The sequence below is a fragment of the Mixophyes fleayi genome, chromosome 1 (genome assembly GCF_038048845.1).
Source record: "Mixophyes fleayi isolate aMixFle1 chromosome 1, aMixFle1.hap1, whole genome shotgun sequence".
Taxonomy (NCBI): Eukaryota; Metazoa; Chordata; class Amphibia; order Anura; family Limnodynastidae; genus Mixophyes; species Mixophyes fleayi.
The window spans coordinates 181596381-181621358 of NC_134402.1; the positions used below are offsets into that span (position 1 = coordinate 181596381).

The 24978-nt window shown below is 34.0% G+C and overlaps 1 protein-coding gene across 5 annotated transcripts in view; it reads right to left on the reverse strand.

The window, feature by feature from the left end:
• The window catches only part of NRG1 (neuregulin 1), a 118317-nt gene that overhangs the window by 4606 nt on the left and 88733 nt on the right, over positions 1–24978 (reverse strand). For 2 of the 5 annotated variants that reach the window (XM_075204595.1, XM_075204591.1), the window contains 7 exons: positions 24657–24777; positions 20557–20624; positions 15184–15207; positions 7302–7404; positions 6531–6657; positions 4620–4750; positions 2504–2704 (listed from right to left, as the gene is read on the reverse strand). In XM_075204595.1, the coding sequence (XP_075060696.1) occupies positions 2504–2704; positions 4620–4750; positions 6531–6657; positions 7302–7404; positions 15184–15207; positions 20557–20624; positions 24657–24777 (775 nt within the window). Of the gene's footprint in view, positions 1–2503; positions 2705–4619; positions 4751–6530; positions 6658–7301; positions 7405–15183; positions 15208–20020; positions 20080–20556; positions 20625–24656; positions 24778–24978 lie in introns of all 5 variants that reach the window. The other 3 variants (XM_075204592.1, XM_075204594.1, XM_075204593.1) reach the window with 3 other exon arrangements.

Here is a 24978-nt window from a genome sequence, read left to right on the forward strand (position 1 = left end):
CAATTTCTGGGCCACATACTGTCTGATGGCCGCCCATTCTTGCCTAATCAATGCTTAGAGTTTGTCAGAATTTGTGGGTTTTTGTTTGTCCACCCGCCTCTTGAGGGTTGACCACACGTTCTCAATGGGATTAAGGTCTGGGGAGTTTCCCGGCCATGGACCCAAAATTTGGATGTTTTGATCCCCGAGCCACTTAATTATTACTTTTGCCTTATGGCTAGGTGCTCCATCATGCTGGAAAAGGCATTGTTTATCACCAAACTATTCTTGGATGGTTGGAAGAAGTTGCTCTTCGAATATGTTTTGGTACCATTCTCTATTCATGGCTGTGTTCTTAAGTAAAATTGTGAGTGAGCCCACTCCCTTGGCTGAGAAGCAACCCCATACATGACTGGTCTCAGGATACTTTACTGTTGGCATGACACAGGACTGATGGTAGAGCTCACCTTTCTTTCACAGGACAACTTTTTTTCAGATGCCCAAAACAATCTGAAAGATTCATCAGAGAAAATTACTTTACTCCCAGTCCTCAGCAGTCCAATCCCTTTTGCAGAATATCAGTCTGTCCCTGCTGTTTTTCCTGGAGAGAAGTGGCCTCTTTGCTGGCCTTCTTGACACCAGGCCATTCTCCAAAGGTCTTCACCTCACTGTGCGTGCAGATGCACTCACACCTGCCTGCTGCCATTCCTGAGCAAGCTCTGCACTGGTGGTGCCCCGATCCGGCAGCTGAATCAACTTTAGGAGACGGTCCTGGAGCTTGCTGGGTGTTCTTTGGCACCCTGAAGTCTTCTTCACAACTATTGAACCTCTATCCTTGAAGTTCTTGATCTGATAAAGGGTTGATTTAGGTGCAATTATGCTAGCAGCAATATCCTTGTCTTTGAAGCCCTTTTTGTGCAAAGCAATGATAACTGCACATGTTTCCTTGCGGTTAACTATGGTTAACAGAGGAAGAACAAGGACCATCCTCCTTTTAAAGCTTCCAGTCTGTTATTCTAAAATAAATCAGCATGACAGAGTGATCTCCAGCCTTGTCTTCGTCAACACTCTCACCTGTGTTAACGAGAGAATCACTGACCTGATGTCAGCTGGTCCTTTTGTGGCAGTGATGAAATGCAGTGGAAATGTTGTTTTTGGGAGAAAGTTCATTGTCATGGCAAAGAGGGACTTAATTGCAATTCATCTGATCACTCTTCATGACATTCTGGAGTATATGCAAATTGCCATCATAAAAACTGAGGCAGCAGACTTTGTGAAAAATTATTTGTGTCATTCTCAAAACTTTTGGCCATGACTGTATATACGGCACTGCAGACACCTTGTAATAAATAAAGGCTAATAATAATAATAATTAACACCTATTGTTTCAAAATGTGTTTGCTTCTTAATTAAAAGATTAATTAATTGTGGGGGTTGAGAAATGTGCATTTACAATAATGCTAAGATTTTTGTTAATGTAAATAGTTAAAATTAAATTATATATTCTGCAACTGCATTGTGTAACAAGATCTGGCCTCCGACTAAAATTCCTCTGTCTCATTCCTGTTAGAACAAAAAATTAACAGTTTACCAACAAACATGTTTTCAGATAGGTCCTTGATAAAGAGAATTAGCACTACAACAGATATGTCAAGTTATAATGCAACACAATGTATTAATCTGCTGCAACTTATTTATTGCTACCAATATGACTGTAAATATTTTTTTATCTAGTTTTATGAATATAATTTTTGCACTTCATTATATTCTGTTGGTGTATTTTTTTCTATAAAGCAAAGAAACCCAGTTTACTCATGTGTCATTCCAACTGTTCTGTTTAAGAATTCTGGTATGTAAATGCCATCTATTATCATTGCCTATTTTCCAAGCCTCTGTAGATTTTTACAGACAGTGGTATCATTCATCTTGTGTTTGTTTAATAGTTAATAGTTTATTATTTGAATTAACCATTCACTTTTAAACATGATTGGCATTGCAAAATATGATTATTTCTTTATTATCATTGGTTTTATTATTTTGCATAATGTATTGTTTAACATATAGATATGTATTGTGCAGAATTAGATGTATTCTACACATAGGAGTGATTAACCATCGGCATGTGCCTTGCATGTTCAGGCACACTGCATTTGAAAACAGATGCTTGTGGACAATAGGATCTGGAGGATATTGACACAACCAGTGGTGCAACTACCACCGGAGCAGACTATGCATTGCTGTTCCATTCGCTCTTCTCTTTTGAGCATGTGCAAGAAAGCCACGTTTGGGCTTTCCCTTCAATCGAGTGTAATGCCACTGAAAACAATGTATTTTGCTGTCACTTATCAGATCATGCAGGGTGTAGAAACTGTTCTGCACCCATCGGGTGTGTATGTGTGTGTGTGTAAATTACACTTAATTTAGACAACATGTATAATGATAATGAGGCTCTGGCTCTTGTGTGAAGGATCCTGTAAGTAAATCACAAGAAAATTGCATTACACAAAAAGAGAGCATGCCTTACCTTTCACTGTGGGGGGAATCTCTGTATGAATCTGGAGTATCTCTTGCATGCCTGAGAAAACTACAGTCTCTATGACCTCCAATGCCGTTGAGTCGTCCTCTCGGTCCTGTTGGACTTGTGTGTCTACTGTTTTCTACTGATGATGTCACAATTACAGAGTGACTTTCTGAAATAATGCTTTCTGATTGACCATTACTCCAGCTACCGATAAAATGAATAAGTGTTATTAGAGCGCTTTGATAACTATTTTAAATGTTTAAAATTAAAAAAAAGTTACATTTTTATCATATTTGAAATGCACCTGTCATGTCAAATATGATAAAAAGTATTTATTGTGCACTTCCTGCCCTCATACATTTTGCACATGGTTGTTTAGTAGAGTGATGAGGTGTGACTCATAGGCACATTCATTTGTACAATATTATTCTGCTTTTATTTAAAAATCAGCCAAACACATGTCAGCAATTGAGATACAATAAATGTAGAGAAAAATAATAGGATTATCAATCTACTCTTCTATATCAGTGTCTGGAAGATGGATGTCTGCTTTGACCTTCTATAACTTGCTACCGTATATGTCAACTGCAGTATATGTAATGGAAAAATTCTGAAATGTCAGTAGTGTCGAATGTAAAAAAACACAAAAGTAAACAAGTTTGACCTCGATGATCAGAAGCAGTGATCTTATGATTTCAAAATAATAAAGAATCATTGGTTAGCTATTACACTGGACAGTCTTCATTTTCTGACTGCCCTAACAGGCTACAGTTACTCTGCAAATGATTCAGGCTCAGCCCAAGAATGACCTGATTGTGTCCAATTTTGCTAGCTAATCAGCCATTGTGGCATTATTATTATTTTATTTTTATATAATTAACACTAGTGGTCGAAGTAGAAATATTTGAAGTGGCATTACAGAATTTAGAAGTGGTGGTATAAAAACCGTAACGGGAATGGAAGTGAATGGAATTTTATAGTTTTACAATGAAGGTAGTAAGAGAAGTATGGCATACCACCGTATACACCCCAACTTCGACCAATGAGTAACGCCTAATTTATTAATTTTAATGCCCATTTTATGGCTTTTTAACTGAAAGTCAAATAAAACTACATAAAGTGTATCTAAATTCCATTGTCCTTCTGGCTACAATTAAACTGGGGGTAAAAGCTGCTCACCAAATGATCTCTTTTATCTTTTCCTGCTAAGGGATAAGACTCTCCTCTGTTCTACAAACTTTCAAGCGTTCTCTGAAAACCTACCTATTCAGACAAGCGTATAATATTCCTCAACCACCATCTTAACCTCACTACCTTTAGCCTGTTACACAATTTCACACAAGACAACTACCCCCGGACCAACATTATTGTGTGACAGGATCATTTAGCTTATGAGTCACCCTACCTTTGCAGTCTGGCTGGGCCAAGATGCAAAATGTATACTTAACCTCATGTGTCAATCTCCCATTGTCCCATAGATTGTAAGCTTGCGAGCAGGGCCTTCTCACCTCTTTGTCTGTTTTACCCAGTTTGTTTATTAGTTTATTACATTTGTCCCCAATTGTAAAGCGCTACGGAATATGTTGGCGCTATATAAATAACTGATGATGATGATGATGATGATGATAAGGGATCTGTAATAATGTCAACTGTATCAGAGTTTAGCATCAACATCTTAATACATGTAATCTGTGCATATATACAGTTGTGCTACTACCATGGGTGATGGGGGTGCGGTCGTCATGGAGCCTGGAGGTGAGGAGGGCCGGGCAATGCTGGTGCACCTCTCCAAAACCCATGCGGGAGGCCCCCAGCCCCCTGGGCCTCCACATCACCAATAAATCCTCTTCTGAGTGCCTGCGCTGGCTTTTCAGATCAGAGCAGAGGGGCACGGGAGGTTACAGCTACGTCATCAAGCCCCTACCCAAACTTTACTATGGGGCCCGCCACTGCAAATACTGCCCCTGCATATGTATACTTGCTTTAAAGTAAACAAAAGCTTTTGGATATCAATGCTCACTTGCTTTTGAAGCAGCAGTTGGCAAAGTAATTGAAGATACAGTTCGAGAAAGATTTTCTTAATGCTAACTTCAAGGATAGGAAGAGAAGAGGCACAAACCTGTGGCTTGGTGTTTGGGTAACTGTTGTTGAGTGATGTGTTGTTGAAGTATAATGACTTGTCGAAAAGGATGTTTCTGTTTCCCGTTCAATGGCATGTTCACTGGATATAACATTCTTGGAAACATATTGCTGTAAAGGTAAATAAAAAGTTTTCTATAATTGTAGTTCAAGGTATATAAAACAACATGCAAGTCTTCAATATATTGGTTTAAATGAAAACCACATTTTTACAATGATATACCATTTTCAATATCAGGCAATTTTGAAAGAAAAAACAAAAGTAGCCTGTTCTTTTACTAAGTTGCAATATAATAGATCACGTGACAATGTTTTTATTTCAGTAGCACTACCATGCAAATAAAAACCCTATTTACTGGGCTTCAGTGTCCAGGAATAATGTGTTTTAAGCCCCCCACCACAACCGCACAAGATATTAAGGTATTTCACACTGTCCCAGGTGGGGTCAGTTAGTGCTTCCCACACTAGGATGGGCTGTTATTCTTTGCGAGTGCTCCTGACATCAGTGAGCAACATAGCAAATTTATTTTTTACTTAAATTTTTACAATTTACCATAGGTTATTTCTTAAAGTGCAGACTCTACAGCATAAATGCAGTTTACATGCAGGATGAATTTTGCTTGCTCTGCAGGGAGGCACTAGGGAGATAATGGGTGATGACAACTAAATGCATGATGGGTGTACTTGTATGTCTCACTTTGTACACATGTAAAAAACGAGATTTCATTTTGTAAAAAAAGATAATTAGATGACATACAAGTGGAAGCATTTATTTATAGTATTTATTTAAGCTTTATTGGCTTTTAAGAGGCTGCTCAACCTTTTTCTACTGCAAAAGGGCTTGTTTATCTTACAATGTGAAGAAGTGGTTAAAAAGCAATACAAGAAAGTACATTTCAAGGGGCATTTCTATAGGAGTAAAAAAAACAAAATAAAATGTATAATAGTGACACATGCAATAAAGACAGTATCTTGTAAACACATTGTTACCCAACTCTTGAAGAAACGCCATTATACACCAAGAACTTTTGAGCTTTACATTGCAGATTAGTGCTGTTTTAATCTGTTGATTGATCTAAGCAGAGATACTTTGCAAACTCTGTTTCTATTGTGCTTCAAAAAGCCTGATTCCTTAGTTCCTGAGCCACAAGCTGCAGCCACACTCTGGTAGGGACCTGCCACAATAGGCCCAAGCTCCCTTAGGTATTATGGTACCATTTTCATTTGTAAGTAGTTCTATTATTACTTTTTTTTCCAAAATTACAACATATACTAACTTGTGTTTATTTGTTATTCTCACTGTGCCATATGGTAGTCACTAGCTAACTTATAAGTCCCTTATAAATATTGAAGCTGCAGCTGTGCCTCAGGAGAACCTCAGCTCAGTTGCAGACTCTGGACCTTTCTGCTCAGCCGCTATTAAGTATCAAATTAGGGCAAATAGAATGAGACTGAGGTCTTCCCTATCCTTCCCTATTGAGATATAATCTATTTATGAATCCGTTTCACAAAATATTATATGACACAACAGATAGACCTAAAATATTATTAATATTATTATAGTTATTATCATTATTATTATTATTTATTATTATTATTATTATTATTATTATTATTATTATTATTAATAATAATAATAATAATAATAATAATAATAATATCAATAATAAAAGTTCTAATTATAATATTGATAACATTGTAAGGAGAACTTTTCAGGTTATTAATTCTAATAAAAATCAATTTTAATTCTAATAAAAATAATTATACGTGAGCATAAACAAGCTCACACAACACATAAGGAATTGGACATCATAAGTTAATCTTAAGTTTTATTTAAATCTTGGTACTACTGATGCACCACAAGTATAGCAGTTAATTTAGAATAACCTACATTTACCAGCTGGACATTTTCTGGCGGTGGATTTGGATGATGTGGCCCATTTGCCATATTGACCATATTGTTCCTTTCTGAGCGAAGACTTTGCCTTAGACGATCATGCAACTTTTTTCTCTGTTTCCTAAAAATAAGTTTAAGATGTAATATTTAATTTTTTATTTATCTTATGACAATGCATAGCTAATGGTAAGTTCGGTTTGTGCCGTACAAGTGGATTACTTGATATTTGCTAAAAACTATTGGACAATGCTTAGGGATACAACTGCATTGACAACAGCTAAAAGTATACTTTTATCTAATATATTGTAGTTCTTAGTTAACACATTTCCATTCCAATTAATGGGTACTTGAAATTTCCTATTTGGGTATCACATTTCTAAAATCATCTCAGAATAAACAGCTGACTCTGTTAATTATATTTATACTTGCTTGTCAAATTTCACTATATCTGACTCCATATAGATTTTTTAAATTGCATTGGTCCCATCCACTCTCTTATTTTCTTGTATTAATATTTGAATGAATTCAGTCCACTATGCATTAATTAATTGTAATGAAATTAAAATACCTAATAATTAAGTGGCTAAATAGTAACACCAACTAATCATGCTAGAAGAGCATGACTAGTTGGTGTAATCAGACTTCGATGATAATATCTTTTACATATTTTCAAAGTCAATAATTGTAGCAATAATTTTCTACTTAATTTATACACTCAAATATATATATATATATAAAAATATATCAAATAAGAGGAAAGTTTACTTGGTTTTGCAGTAGGCCACAACACACATGATGCCAACTACAAGCAGAGCAATGCAGATGCCAGTAATGGTCAGCACTCTTTTCTGGTACAATTCCTCAGCTTCTAGAAAGGTAAAGAAAACAAGGATGCACTCAAATGCTAAGTTTATAATGAGCTTCAATCAAAGTCCCCAAAAATTATGCCACATTAGCCGAGTAAAATGGTGATTAAAATAAGCAGTAATGGCTAAATGTATCCAAATGTGATTCAGATATTCATGCTTTTTAAATATCATAAAAGTGAAATAAAATGTAATAAATTAAATACAATCTTGAAAGTCATAAAAATATAGACTTTCAGATGTATATATCAATATATAAATGCATACATCTAAATTTAAATATATAACGTAAAATATTTTTTTTACTTATAAGTTCACAAACAAATACTTTCTACAATGATATATGAAACATGAAATTTCTGATGTAGATCCTGTGAGAGCACCTTTTATATTGCTTAAAATAGTTACGTTTTGTTTAGCAGTATATGAAACTGGAAAAATGTTATGCCTACATAAAGTACAAATAGTATACTTTGGGAACTGACAGTGAGAAATCAAACCCTAAACACAAATTTTCAGATTTTGAAACAAGTCACATTAATGTAAGATTTGGCCAAGGGAAGACTATGTGAACAATTTTACAGCAATGGATTATATATATTATTATTTTTCGCTTTGAATAGAATACATTTTTATTTGTAATTGTTTAAATATATAGCCATATAGCCAGTGTTTATCAAAGATAATTTGTATGGATAACAAAACAAAAATATCAATAAGAATAAAAATCTCTATAATATGTTTATTACTCAGGTTGATATATAGTATGTACATTTGTTATGCTGTAATTTCCATATTTTTGTACCAATTTGGAAACTTAAAATGTTTATATTAAAAAAAAAAATCTCATGGTAAACTTCACCACAGTTAAATATAATAAATTAGTTGCTTTCACAGGAACACCTCAGAACACAGACATTTGTACATTTGAAATTGGCTTGCAATTACATAGGAAATAGGCAAAATAGAAAAAGAATCAATACAAATTGATCTTTTAAAGAAAACAGACTTTTCTGAATTTTGAAGTGCACTGTATCTTAGTAAAAAATGTATTATTAGTAGCTAAACTAAACTAGCGTTGTTGCCCATAGCAGGTGTTTGCTTTCCTTTTCTGAACTGCACTATAAAAATAATAGTTAAAATTTGATTTATTACTAAAGGCAATGCCAGCTTTCTTCTTTTTATAACTGCCCCACTTTGTTTCAAGCTATTCAATGACTATTAGAGGGAATGTAAAACTATTAATGAAGTTGGAATTGGCAAAAGTTAAAACACTGCAATGATATCTTATCCAATTTAATGCAGCATTGTCACGTGATTTTCACATCTCAACCAAATAGGACTTCTGTAAAACTCTTTACTATTGCTTTCTTTGTGCTACAAGACCCACTGTGATAGTATAAGTCTTTGTATAATGTCAAATTTTGCCTTCTCTGGATCAATTATTGAGCAGCAGGAGTACACATAAATAGAGGAATTGCATGGGTATATAAATAACGTATGTCCTGCAACCTAAATCATGATACACTCACATACTGAACAACAACTTTGATATATGTTAATTTGGTTTGTGCTAGAAAATACATGTCATGCCTTACTTTACGCAGAGAAAGATTCTGCTTAATTATAATGCCTTGTTTCCATTTCTCTATAGTATATCTTAAGCATTTTTTCCAGACAGTGCACAATAGAGGAATGATCATTTGCCCTCCCTGCCCCCTTTTCCTCAAAATAATTTCAGCGTAGTGTAATTGAGTTATGACTGTACAAAAAGGCCAAACATTAATCAAGGTAATGTAACCCAGCAGTGATGTGATTTCCGGGCACAGAATTGTTACTGACAGATCAATCTTTCCCTGTAACGTTAAGACTCTCAGTTAACTTTAGACAGACAAGAATGTGAGATGACTCACAATAGCACAGATGATACTAAACTGTGCAAACTAGGAGCTTCGTGTTTGTTACCAGCTGTAAACAGCCAGATTTGTGTTTGAATTAATGTGATGCATGTAAGGCTAATGAATGAACAAATTGTGATTGGTTGATGTATTGCACATACTCCTTCTACCCAGAGTGCTTATCTTACATGTTTGGCCATATGAGCACATGCTATGATTACCTAGTGAAAATAGGCAATATTAGACTTCTAAGAAAACTGTGATCAAAGTGTACCTTTAACATTCAATAAATATCTCATGTCTCAATGAATTTTAAGTAAATTGATGCATTCACTGTGTGGTGCTATGTACCTATTAAATATACTCTACTTTAAAATCAGAGGCAGTTTTTTATAGGCTGTCTAGCATCTTAAATAATTTGTATAATATGAATAAAACATTAATAGATTTACAGGCACATATATGTTTTAATATCTACATTGTTAGCATACAGCTAATATTATAAAATGAAGCAGAATCTATAACTGTAAAATACAGCAAATACTTTGCAATCTTCAATTGCCAATGAGATATGAAGATATACTGAGTCTATTTCCATTGTAGGCAAATGTTTTTTCCATAGATACAATACATTTGTGCAACAATATTGAAATACTTTTCTTAATGTTTTCAATATTTTGTTAAATATAAAGCTTGTCTGATTTAAATTTTTTAAATATTTTAATTTATATAATATATTAGTGATGAAAAAATGCCGTGTGAAGTCATTAGTATTTTTGGCACAGGTCATCAAGTTGCACATACCTGAAGGGAAATATAAAAAAATTGCTAGAAATTAATAATGTTCATGTGTCCCTACTTGATTGAAAGTTTTCTATCAAAACCATAAGGGAATCAATTTTATTTTATATTTCACTTCTGGAAAATAGTTTGTAATACTGCTGCTAGTATTTATTTTTAAAACAATATAGACATATTAAATATGTTCGACAATTAAAAACAAGAGAAAAAGTAATTTGTTCCAATGAACACAAAATCCCCATTGCCTAGGTTTCCTAAATAGCCTGCAGGCATTAAAATACCTTGAAGTACATGTATGAAAAGTTAGCAAAAGCAGTAGAAATTATTCCCTTATGCAAAACTTTATTAACAATAGCTAATTTCAGGCAATTAATAATTATTAATTTATGCAATAACAGTGGAGTTTTTGGTTGTGGGGGTGGGGGATACCAAAATACTGAACGGGCAGTTTAAAATATGAAGAAAAATTTGGACCTTTCCTGGGCTTCAATGGTTTGTTTGATATATAATGCTATATGGTCTGTTTGCTATATAAATGTTGTACTTTATATATACAGGGAATATGAAAACTTTACTAAAAATATCCGGGGCACTCCACAGCCCACACAATTATTATGTGCCATGTCTTATGAAGCTCATTCTAATTCATTATAATGCGTAGATTTTATAACATTAAACATTAAACTCCACAACCAAGGGTAAGTAATAGCATGCTCTCTTTTTCAAAGCATTGAGGGTGACAGTTGGAAACATATAATATAAAATAATAAAATATATACGCTGCATTCAAATTGACTGAATAAAACAGTTTTACCCCTAATAAAACATTTAGCACGTTTAACTAAGACTAGTAGAGAATAAGCAGATCTATCAAGTACCATTCCTAATTAAAAGTTGTTTAAAGATACAGTGCACCTCTAGCATGGAAATGAAGATCTTGCAAGCCAATGTCATGATCATGAAATATACAGTTAACAAGTTATGAACATTGTCAAACAAAAATGAACAGCAAAGATTATTAATAAAGTGAAAGAAGTTAGCTTATACTAAGGGAAAGTTGCATTGATTACGATAAACAAAATGAAAAGACAGAATTAGAGGAAAAAATTATGAAGGAGAGGCAGAGTTAGAGAGGGATTATATAGAGGAAAATATAAGATTAAGGGATACAGGTTAAGGAGTCAACTGTAGGCCTGGCACAGCATGCTTGATACTGGAAAAAACAGAGTGAGGAAATGCTTGAAAAAAAGGTTGAAGCAGAGTTGAAGGGATTTCTCATACAGCATAACCCCTGATCTAGTCTTAGTGATGGCTTGCTTAATATCTAGGTCATAAGCTCGCGCTTAATATATGTGACAAAGGAAATAATTCTCACATATTGGCAATTTAAGATGTATTGCTCACACTCTAAACTGAAGTCAATCTGGTATGTTTGATGAACTGATAAACCCAATACACAAAATAAAAATAATTACATACTATTACCTACACAATTTAATGGTTGTTTTTGTATGTACGCAATGGGACATTCTTGCCTTGGGGCAAGGTGACTTACCACAGGTGGCACACTCATTGGTAGTGGGGGTGATGATTTGTAATTATACACAATAAAGCATAAAAGAACATCTTTACAGGATGCACATAGCACTTCTATTCACTTTCTCACTGGCTTGCTTATTATACAGATTCAGGAAACGGTAAGGGGCTATCCAAACATTACGTAACCTAACAATGCACATCTCCTGCATTTCTGGCCAATTTACATGCATCGAACAGGCCAAAATCAGGGATCAGTTATGAAAGGGGAGAGGATAACAGAGAATTGCATCAGGTAGCACTTTGGCAAAGAACAGCCCTGGCATGTTTTGGTCAGTTATCTATTCTATTTATATGATTGACTTACTACAATAATGCGAAGCATCACTGAGATTTCCACGCTACACTCCCATGGTTAATATGCTAATAAGACATTTCAAAAGGGGCAAAGAACCTCTAGGTAATGCATACTATGTACATGACAGCCCTTAACATCAAAGTTCCACCGACTGGGTTTTTAGAGAGTTACATGGAGTGTGCAAACACAACAAGCTGTGTAATTTCTTCAACATTAACTCAAATGATTGTCATATAAGATGCTTTACCCAGAAGTTTGTTCTCCTGATTTTTGGACAATTTACTATTAAGTTACAAAGCTGCAAAATATTAAATGTACAATGTATTTTAGAGATACAAAATCACCAATCTCCTATCTGAAATGCTGAAGTTTTTAGCCTTCTAGATGTCATCCAAACTTTTTAATATAACTCAAACTTGCCTACTCTCCCAGAATTTCTGGGAGGTTCCCGGACTCCCGGAATAGTAGGCATCCTCCCAGACCCTTGTGTGGCAGGGCTTAAAGACAAAATTTGCATAATTAAGCCACACCCCCTGCTAGGCAATGCCATTAATTTGGCCATTTCCTAGCAAGGGGCCTCCACCCCTGATACACCTGTCAAATGACCTCCCCTCCGCGATCTCCAAGTATCCAAGGAGCCTAGATGATAATAATACTATAAACGATCCACAAGTTGGTCCAGCTTACTAAATAGAAAGGCCTGTATAGCTTATTCTATGAATTAATTTTAGGAATTTGTATTAAAATTACATTATTACAATGACAAATATTTGGGCTAGGAATAGATTGGTTACTATATTAACTTTTTCTATGATTTTCTGAATGTAAGGACTTTAAATGAAAAAAGTTAAAATGTTGTTTATCCCCAAAACAAATAGAGACTTGACAGCAGCAATTAAAATAATCCTGAAAATTACATTGGCAATAAATTCATTATTTCACGTGCACAATTTTGAACCTTAGGCTGTTTAAACACATCACAATATAGTTGACAAGTTTGGTCATTTTAAGGCACATTAGCCAAATATTGTACTGTCAGAGGACACTTAAGTACTAATTTGGAATGATCAAGATATGTTAGTTAGTTTTAATTGGGCATATTAGAAAATCTGTTGTGCCACTTACCCCCGGTTTGTATGTGTCTGTGAGATCATCTGTTGACCTTTTATTTAATTTTTTTCACTGTTGTTTATTATAATTATACTTGATCTTAAAATACAAACTTTCCTTCTGTATAATTTATGGGCACCCTTTGTGACTCCATATTGTGCTTGTATACTTATAAGTTGCAATGCTTATGGCTGCTTATAATAGCATTTCTTGCAAAGACTATGTACTGTAGCAGAAACAAAACACAACATATACTCTTATTTATTATACAACATATTAAAATACCTTTCATTCCAAAAGAAAATGACCATGTTTACTGTATGCTTAATGCATTCAGTTTGTTGTCTACATAAAAGCTCTAAATTTAGCCTGAAACAGCAATTCTAAACAAAAATAGGTCAATAATTCAAGTACCCTAAACATAGTCTCAGCACATCTGACATGCATCAATAAAGACTAGAGAATGCAAAAAAAAGACTAGCTATTAAGATAAAAAGGCTGTCAAGAAGTATTACAAGAAGAAAGCTTTTCAGGTACAGGAGACATGACACACTGGCTGATCAGCTGATTTTTATAAGCATGACTTTTCAACCGATTAGTTACAATCAAGTCTCAACCAAATTTTTAGAGATTTGAATCTTATTAGTGGAATCAATGTCAAGTTTGTAGTAGGGTTGGTTTAATCTATATTAGTTGAAAAGTAATTATACGTATATATGTCATATTGAAATGTATTTTATATATTAAGAGGTAGATTTTTCAAAGCTTCTGAAAAGGAAAAGTGGATCAGATTCTAGCTATCATTTATCTAGTAAATTCTAGAAAATGATTGCTAGAATCTGATTGGCTGCTATGGGCAAAACCTCCACTTTTACTTTTTAGAAGGAATGATATAAATCTACCCCTAAGGATATGCAATTGTGTTTAAAATGTAAAGAAAAATAGATCCTGATCACTTTCATTAGATGACAATTTCTAATTATTTCATTTGTTTATGTAATTCATTGCAGCACACTAACATTAGTGAGTAATTTCAAACTTTAAGCAATAAGGACATCAACACTATGCTGTTCAGATTAGAACACCGACCTCTCTATGAGCCATCTCTTAGCTTAATATTATATTTGTAGCTCTCATATAATTGAGTTTTGTTGGTATTAGGTGAAGAAGGGGTAGAAATGAAGGTAAAATGAAATGTGGTGAAGAGCATGAAATATAATGATCAAACTGGGGTATAAGGAATATAAACAAGAAAGGAGAAACGAGGATGAAATGGGGATAACCATGATGAAAAGAGCATGTGGGAATGTAACATGTGGTTGATGGGAATGATATTTGGATAAAGTAGAGTTATAAAGAAGGCAAGATATACTGGTAATCAAATAATAGTACTTGGATACTCTGTCATATAAAATTGTAACACTACAGTAACAACAACATTAACATTATTTTATGCATGTAATTTCCATCACTGAAATTAACTTTTTGAAATAATGTATTCAGGACTGAATACACATTCATTGCCATATCTTATATATATTAGCAACCAACTTTCTATGCTGACTATGAACAAACTGGGAGGCCTTGGTATTAAAATAATGCCATTAATAAAATAAAACCGTAAACAGGCCCAGAAAAGGAAGTCAGTGCCTTCATTAACCTTCCTGCTCAATGTGTTCTCAGATATATCATATTTAGATTAAAGGTTTGCATTTGTTTCAATTGCATACATTAGTTTTAATAAACAGTTGCTTGGTAAGTCTAAGGTTTGGGTATTGTCTATCAGTTCAGTGTTCCAAACATGACCCGTGAGTTTACATTAAACTAGGTAGAAGTAGTAGTCAAATCAGTTTAGTAAAAGTGCAAGCAAATTTAATAGTCATTTGAATCTGTTCTAATGTTAAACTTTATATTATATGACATATAACAGAATCCAGACATCTAGCATAGAATTGTGTTATAGCTGTATGACCCCTTCCAAAGCATAAGGAAATTGGTTAGGAATTGAAGGAAAAAAAGAAGGTTTTAAGCTTTTAGGCTCTAATATCTGCAGGCTAAAAGGAATGATTGGTCCATACCCATAAATTCAATTCCAAGATGCTCTGCCAATGCAGAAAGTTGACAAAAAAGAAAGAAAAGGGAAAAGTTTCAGAAAAGAGCAATACACTGTACTCCAAAAACAAATTGTACATGAATACCATGGCTACTCTTTGTCTGCACATTGAAACAAGACATGTGATGCATGGTAAATGGTCACTTCAAGTGTCCATGTCCTTTTTAGATTTTTAAAATGTAATTATAGACTTTATAAATATCAACATGAACACAGGAAGAAATCTGAATGTATACATATATAGATAAAGGGAGACACTCTTCTTTAATACAGTATTGTCTGATAATAACATTAAATTCACTCTAATCTACGATAAATGGTCCTAGTAATATTAAAGCGTTATATAACACACTCTTACATGCTTAAAGTCTTTTGTCGTGGATTATATTCTATAATAATGGAATATGCTATTATTTAGATTTTGTATTTGTATTTAATAATTTTTATAGTCCTGCATGCTAATCATATAAAATATCGCTAAACTACATAAAAGAGACTAAACAAGAAGTTTTTGAATGCAAAAGTAGACTCATGCTACATAATATCTATAATAAAAATGACATAAACTAAACTTTAAGATGTTAAAAAAGTAAATAATATAATGAGCATAGCAATAAAATTTTGCATATAAAGTATATACTAATCATGTCTAACAATTCATTGAATTGAATTTACTAAAAGTATTAACAAACTTAGAGCCAAATGTAACAACAACAAATAAACTTATATATATATATATATATATATATATATATATACACATATATACATATATATATATATATATATATATATATATATATATAAACAGGCTTTTTAGTCCTCAATCAGTAACACTTCAAGGGAATACAGTAAATCCATTGGCATCCATCCAGATTTCTTCCACAGACAGCCATTAATCAGAGCCTACATTGACATTGCTAATTAGACATTAGTTGCACAAAAAGCTTGGTTAGTGACATGCCCATGCATACATATTTTTGCATTTATGCCAATTTCTAGGCAGGAAGTTCAGCCTATTAGATTCATTTTCAGAAGAAATTATTATGCAGCTTTCATGTGAAATAAAATCAATCTGAAATTGATCTGCATAAATGTAATTTGGTTGTGCGACTTAACAAGATAACATGCTGAGAAAACATGCATTGGTTCTTTAAATCTTACACTAGGGAAAAATTAATGTTTCCTTACTATTCACAGCTATACTTGTATTCTCTTGGTCAGGAACATTCTGTTTTGTTCATTACCTGCGTTCTTGCTATAACTTGTACTATATCTAACCCTTACTGTACAACTCTGCCATGGTCTTGTATTTATCTAAGCAAGTTGATGCATACTGAATGAGATGTGAAAACATATGTATATTCTTGTTATTTTTTGTGTTTTGTTTTTTTTTATAAATCCACATTAATAAATATATATCAGAAAGTCGGTACTTATTTATTTTTCCATGGCTTTTTAAATGGCCTTAGCGATTTTTCTTAGACTGCATGGCTTATTTAACAAAAGCATTACCAAAAAAATGTATCAATTGCTATTGAAATTAATGAGGCATAACAGGAAGCAGTAAATCCTCCTATTGCTTTGTTTACATAATATATTGACCTAGATATCAGAAAAGCTAACCTGTGTGGTTCTTTTTGCACCAGTCTTTGTAATGTTCCCATTGCCCAAATCTATGGTATACCCTGGTGACCCGATAAGAGGGTCTCTGCATGCCTCATCATTTAGGAACTAAATTAAGTGTGTAATGCAATTTAATTGTATTGCTTTGTGCATGTATTAACCATAATAAATGGAAGGTGGAAAGACTTATGGGGGCATATTCAATTCCGATCCGAACCGCGGAAAATGCGCACTACTGCCGGTAATACGGTACCGCAATAACGCGGATTTTCGTACGCAGCCCTATGGGCTGCGAACGAAAATCCATGTTATTGCGGTACCGCGGATTAGGTTCACGCCCGTTCCGGCGCGATCCCGCGGATCGGGATCGGAATTGAATATTCCCCATGGAGAGATAAATGTTTTGGATAAAGGAAGACAGTGGTGTATTGGCATTATTTACTTAAATCCATTCTGATTCCTATATTAGCAGACATAAATGAAGATGCACTAAGCAAAGATAAAACTTCAACTTACAAGAGGAAACCACCCAAGCTATTTTGCTCTCAATGCCAGAGTTTTCAAACTGAACTTACTGTATTGAAATGTTTAAAATAATTTTACCAAACGCAAGATAACACTACAAAATAGTAGATTGTGCTGTGTTAGTGTATCTCTAAATCACTGAAACTTTGGCTAATTAACCAGGTGAATTTTAAGTTTTGCTTTACTTATAGTATACAACTTTTTTATACATTTTATTTTGTTCTGGGGTATTGAGGTTTTATGACATTCATACTAAGCAAAGAAACCCACAAACTTTAAACTCCAGAAGCTGCATCAGGAATAAGGGCAATAAATTTAATGTACTGTCTAAATGTACATACAGAATACATGCATAGTCCATGCAATTATTTATATGATGCTTTAAGAGACATTTTATATATCTATATGTGGGACTGTGATCAGGTAAATATCTGTCTCACTCAGAGATGTAATCATTATGTTAAAGCTAAAAGACTAAATTTTAGCTGATTTAAAAGATCTGCCCAGCACTACATTATTAGTGATGGATAAAGACAATATGACTGGATCTGTCTTATTACAGACAGTCATTTCCTCACATAATGCAAAACAAAGAAAAAAAACTTCAAGGTCTTCTTTATTCTTTAAACATGCTGCATGCATTGGTAAGTGCAAAATGCAAACACTAAAATGAGCCCACAACAGTAGGCCGAACACATCAGGGTAAGGGAGCCAATTTCTTGTCTTGTCATATAAAGACATGTTCTTGTGTATATGATTAATTTATACCTGGTATAACCACTATGTTCATTGATTCACATGCCTTCTGTGTTTGAATGTATCCTTTACATGAACAAATGTTAATAATCATCTTTATCATTGTTTATTTATAAGACGCCACAAAACTCTGCAGCTCTGGAGTTAATATTAATATTACTTGATAAATGTCCCAGTACTGCTAACTAACTTACTTGCTAATTGCACATTAGAGTGTATTCAGGGAAGATATGATTAATAAGTTACTTCCATGTATTTACATCTGAAAGTAGTGATTTCTATAGATCGGTGTGGAATTAGTGATTTAACTACAGATTAGTCTTGAATTGGTGATGCAATTACAGATGGGTCTAAATGCTGTGATGTAACTACAGATTGCTCTGGATGTTATGATGTAATTACAGATGGATCTGGATGTTGTGATATAACTACAGATTGGTCACGATGTAGTGATGTAATTACAGATCGGTCTGGAGGTGGTGATGTAACTACATATTGATCTGGATTTTGTGATATAACTACAGGTCTGGATGTCGTAATGTAACTACAGATTGCTCTGGATGTCGTGATGTAATTACAGATTGGTCTGGATTTTGTGATATAACTACTGATGGGTCTGGATGTTGTGATATAACTACAGATAGGTCACGATGTAGTGATACAATTACAGATGAGTCTGATGTCGTGATATAACTATAGACAGGTCACAATATTGTGATGTAACTACAGATGGGTCTGGATGTCGTGATATAACTACAGATTGGTCACGATGTAGTGATGTAATTACAGATCGGTCTGGAGGTCATGATGTAACTACAGATTGATCTGGATTTTGTAATATAACTACAGATGGGTCTGGATGTTGTGATGTAACTACAGATGAATCAAATGTTGTGATGTAATTACAGATCGGTCTGGATGTTGGGATGTAATCAGATAGGTTTGGATGTCGTAATGTAACTACAGATTGGTCTGGATGTTGTGATGTAACTACAGATGAGTTTGGATGTTGTGATGTAATTACAGATGGGTTTGGATGTTGTGATGTAACTACAAAGGTGTGAGGATGTTGTGATGTGTTCTGGAAGCCATGATGTGACTGGAAGTTGTTCTATTGACAGATGGGTCTGAAATGTGTAAACTGTCTAGAGATGGGTGCTTAAGTTTAGATGTTTCTATAGGGTTTAGATGGGTCTTGGATATTTTTCAGGGGGGTCTGGAATTGGCGATGTGTCTACAGATCGCCAGGAAACTACGATCTGGTAGTTGGTCTGTGTCTAGAGATGGATATTTAAGTTTTGATGTGTCTATTAGATGGGTCTGGAAGTTGTAATGTGTTCACAGATTTATTATGTATCTGTAGATGGGTCTGGATGTTCTTATAAAATGTGCGGAGAGGCTGAGCAATCTGTTGATTCATATGTAATACACATGGCTTCAAAAAAGTTAAGACTAACCTCCATAATTGAAACTATAATTGACTGTTCTACACATAAATTGACTACAGCTATACTCAGATTTTACTTTATAGATCTTTATTCCATTATGTGAAGTCAACACACATTTATAAGCTAGTATGTGTAATTACGGAAACCTATACTTTATCATGCTTTTCTTTTCTTACCTTTACAGTGGCTACACCCTTTAATATTATAGTAACAATTTATGCATGCCCATTGACATTGGTGCATCAAAAAGATAATATTTAATAATAATAATAGCCATTATTATTATTATTTGGTGTCATGCTACAGGCAGAGGCAAACAGTACTGAGCCTAGCAGAGAATAATAAATCAGGTACTAGGTGAGATCTGAAGAGAGATTCAGCAACGAGAAAGCAGCACCAATTGAGCATGCTCCTATTCAGGCAGAGACAGAAAGGAAGTGGACGTACTGTAGAAGCTGGCCATTACGTAGTTTTGGCAGCGATCACCAGTAAATTCATTTGGGCACCTGAGAGGAAAGACAAAAAAGGGTAGAGAAAACAGAGAAAAGAAAAGAGTTGAATATATGCCAAGAAAGAAGATCCTTCAAGTGTAAACTGATTGTTCTTAGAGGTCCAACATCAAAGGCTGAGTCTCAGTTTTTGTACCAGCATGACTTATGGTTTACTTTGGCAAAATAATTTCACTTGGAATACCCAGTTTCAATACAGCAAATTTTACAATAGCTGTACTTGTTTAGGGTGCTTTTTAAAAAAAAATCAGAAATTCTAACAAACTGCATGTATTCATGAACATATCAATCTGATTGGTTGATTGATTGCCTGATTGAATGAAACCGATTGGTTTCTAAAGTCATGTGTGCTACAAAAAGAGGCATTTCTCTCTGATAAGAGACATCCCCAAACATAAGAGTGATTCATTTGTTTTTTATTTGTTGCTGCATTTGGGGGAAGAGAAGTTCAAATTTCAGATTATTGGGACATACTTTCTGGTCTTATGACTCTCACAGGATCAGTCGCAGCACATCTTGCTCCAGTGAATCCAGGTTTGCACCTAAAGGGTAAAAATGTGATGAGCAAAATAAAATAAAAAAAATAAATGGAATCGACCTGAACTTGTTCGCCTGTTGGACATAGTGGAAAAAAAAAGTGTTTTGTTTTCAAAATGGTAATGTAGATCACTTACAAGTAGGATCCACAGTGATGCTTAACTTAACCACAACTTGATGAAGACAATGTAAAAGTACAGTAGTTATCTTTTTTATAAACAAAATAGTGACTTAAAGAAACACAGTACTGTAATAGGCAACAAGAGTCAAACCAAACAATTATGAAAAAACATTTCCATTCTTATATGTTATCCTAGCAGATTCCCTACAATTTGAAACAGTTTAACCTTGGCAATAGTTGCTTAATAAAAAAAAGCCTAAATGCAACAAAGGGCAAACAAACTGCTCCTTTTCCACAAGTGCCACCATTATAAACATGGTAAATAGAGCTGGCACATTAAACCATGGGGCTCAAGTAGGAAAACTGCTGCATAACCAAATAGACATTATTAGTAGATCTCACTCCTCATAATATCATTTTTTATTATTTCCTACATTTAATAGAAACCAGCAGTTTAGAAAAATGTAATTATTATTCCATTGACAATTAAGTTATTTTGGAATGCATGTTATATGTGAGTTCTCTTAGCATACCAAATTATAATTTAAGTGAATCTCCCCATGGTCAACTGTGAGATGTCTGGTATATTGCTTTGTGTTTCTTCACTTTGTATTATAGCTATTGCTATACTGTTAGACACTAATATGTAAGAGTGAAGTTCATTTTTGTTTTGCATAGTTTTAACCAACCTATTACAGCCAATGGGTACATAACATTTTTCGAATGATCAGCTAAAATACATGACAAAAGAAATCAAACGTTTCAGGCAAATGTTAGAATGTTATATAAGCAGGTGTTTTATAAAAGATTATGTGTATGGTGTTGAAATATTTCTGATTTATGTGTGAGATTGCATATAATTAACACTTGTACTGACACTCAGGGAAAGGTGTTTTACTTGTTAGTTAAAAAGTATCATTGGTAAAACTGCTAACACAGGACGGGGCTATGTTTACAGACAGGCAATTTATAGGGCATTAGTCCCATTTTTTATTGACTCTTTAGACAGCATTCCATACAGTAGCCAAATCATCTTCCACATACTGGGTGTCTGGGCATTTTCTATTGTTTTTACTCTAAAGCATACAGGCAATTGGAAATTAATTAATTGACTATCACAGATTTGTATTTCTTTTAGCAGCTTATTTATTGATTTGACTTATTAATAGATGCAGAATCAAACAACAAAAGGTGTATTAGGTGATGTCATTTAATGACATTTAATGACTGTCTAATTCCACATGACTTTTTGTAGGTCCTGCACCAGGCAGTGTACAAAGCAGGCCTATAGTTTGTTTGTGAATGTTGCCATCTCCACAACCACATATGCCAACTTATTTGTATATAGGTGTGAACAGCATATCATAAATGACTTACTGGGGATAATTCAATTGACCGAGTTATTTGTGAGAGTAATGCAGCCTGCTCACTATTACCGTTACTACGGTATGCATTATTACCGTTAGTACAGTAATTTCAACACTGTTTTTAGCTCGCATCTCCGAGAGCTGCAAGAAGAAATCGGTGTTAAAATTACCGTTGTAACGGTAATAGTGCACTCTCACGAGTAACACGGTCAATTGAATTCCTCCCACTGTGTCTTCATTTTTTATTTTCAGTTGTAATTTGGTTTAAACTGCTATATGAAAATATTAATAAATTTTTACTAATAAAGTGTATACAAAAGTGTTAAGTATAACCAAACTTGAATTGTGTAATTAATACAATATGACAAAATTATCATTTAGAATGCAGAATTTCATATATACATTATCAAACATTTTCTTGTCCAGTAAGTAAAACAGAAATATAAAATTTGCATGGAAGTAGAAGTCATATAATACTGACGATAAACATGTAACAAGAGCAAAGCCAAAATCTGCGGCAAAATATTGGAAGGTCAGGATGAACAATGCTATATCTATGGTGAGATTTCTCTCTCTTTTGACTATTTTATGTATTCCTTTCAGCAGGGGAGGAGTGGCAAATTATAGCCCAGGGGGCAAGACTCGATTCGACAACATTTTAGGAACATTTTAAAGGAAAAAAAATGTAGATGACCCAGCCCAAGGTAGCCCACTATGGGACTGGCCTGGGGGGGGGGCAGATACCCCCCTTCCCCTTCCCCTGCCTTTCAGGGATTCCTCACTTTGTATTTTATTTGTTTGTTTTATATAATAACAGTGGGGTTCTCTTTTTAATTGCACTCAAACGTCCAACTCCTCTTGGTCAACAAATAAGCAGGTATATAGTCCAAAGAAATATGATCCAACATGATTCACTAGCCTCCCTGTATTTAAATATATTGTTCAACATTTATTGCTGACACTTTTATCTATTAAAGGTACTTATAGTTTTTTAGTTGAAACTTTCATAGCTTATGGATACCCAAAGTTAATTTAAAATCTTAGAGTATTTGGAAGATTTTATTAATACTAATGTAGTCTGTCTTATGATAGAAAAATACTTTCTCGATGTTTAGTTGGATGGTTTTGGAATTATTTGCTTTTGCTTTTTATTGATTAATTGCTTTATTTCAGCTTCATTAAATCCCCTCCCCTATCTAATTTCAATGTTTTACTATTTACTTATGAATAATTTGTAAAATGATAGAGGATTTATTTTACTTACGTGTTTATTTACATATTATCTTACATTGTATAGTGGTATTAGTGTGAATGCAATAATATTACTTTTTTGTGGCTGTAAGTACCCTATTGTATCATCTATATACAACTACTTTGACTGTGGATTACATATTGTGTTACTATTTGGTCTTATTGCATCTGTATTGCATATGAGGGGGCTCTGTATTGCTTACAGATTAAGATCTTTAGAATGGTTGCTAAAAAATTTACAATTTTGTCCAAAAAATAATAACAAAGAGTTTATAAGCCTCTGCACAAATTATCCCACGCCCTTAGTGGTTGAACTGTTTGCGTTATATGTAAGATACGTCTACTTGGTATTTTAGGCACCCCTTCTTTGTTATTTCAATAGACCTTGAAATATGCTGGAAGCCAAATTTCAGCTTTGGCTCCTTGTGACTTTACACAAGTACACCTTGGGGTAAATGTAACAAGCTGAGAGTTTTCCGGCGGGTTTGAAAAACCAATCAGATTCTAGCTATCATTAATTTAGCACATTCTACAAAATGATAGCTAGAATCTGATTGGTTGCTATAGGCAACATCTCCACTTTTCAAACCCGCTGCAAAACTCTCAGCTTGATACATTTACCCCCTTGTCTCATTTTCTCCTCAAACCACTGTATTATAAGCTTTATTGTAAGCTTTACAGAGCAGGACACTTTCCAAAACATCAAGTACATTTAAACAATAAATACCAAAACGTGCAAGTTAAACATCATTCATTATTCCTACTTTCAATCAAAAGGCAACAGTTTTGAAAACAGAACAAATAACTTGTTAAATCTAAGGTAACAGCCGGAGCCATGAAGTATTGAGCACATAGCAAAGAGAGATTGCATAAATGCATTGATACATGTTATGCTCTATCAGTTTATTGAATTTGCAACCCTTTACAATTGTCTATAATATACAGGGAGATCACGGTTCAAATTTGATCCAGAAGTTTTTGGCCCCAAAAAGCTTCTTTTGTTTTCGTTAACATTCACTAACAACAAAGTATTACATGTCTTGTTTGTATTCATTAACATCAAGAATGTAGGGAATAATATACAGTAACTTCCCTATGACTGTGAAGTGTGATGTTGGGGTTACAGTGTTCCAGGTTTGCGTAAGAACGTACATTACATAACAGGCTTTAAGCTCCCATCTGGAAGGAGTATTTACATTTATTAGCTATGATTTCACATATGCAAGACTTATGGCTGGATATTACCTTGCAGATCATCCATCAAAGGGAAAAAAATATTGTAAGTAATGTAATCTTACTTGCACATGTACTTAGTCGATCCACTGCTTGTTATTCCTTTGATCACATAGCATTCACCTCCATTAACACAGTATGTCTTCTCTTTCTCTGAACATTTTGACAGGTGCCCTGGTGGAGATGCTGTAATGAAAACAGAAAACTGGTTAATGTTTTAATTTTAAATTCTCCAGTATGCTCCATTCAATGTACTGAAGAGATACTTATTTATCTACTGTTGGGTAAATCGTGGGATTGATTTATATGTTGGCCCAAAATGTACTTTTTGATCACACTGGCTTCTAGTCTAATACCCCTGGGTATATGTTCTGTTATGTTCTACTT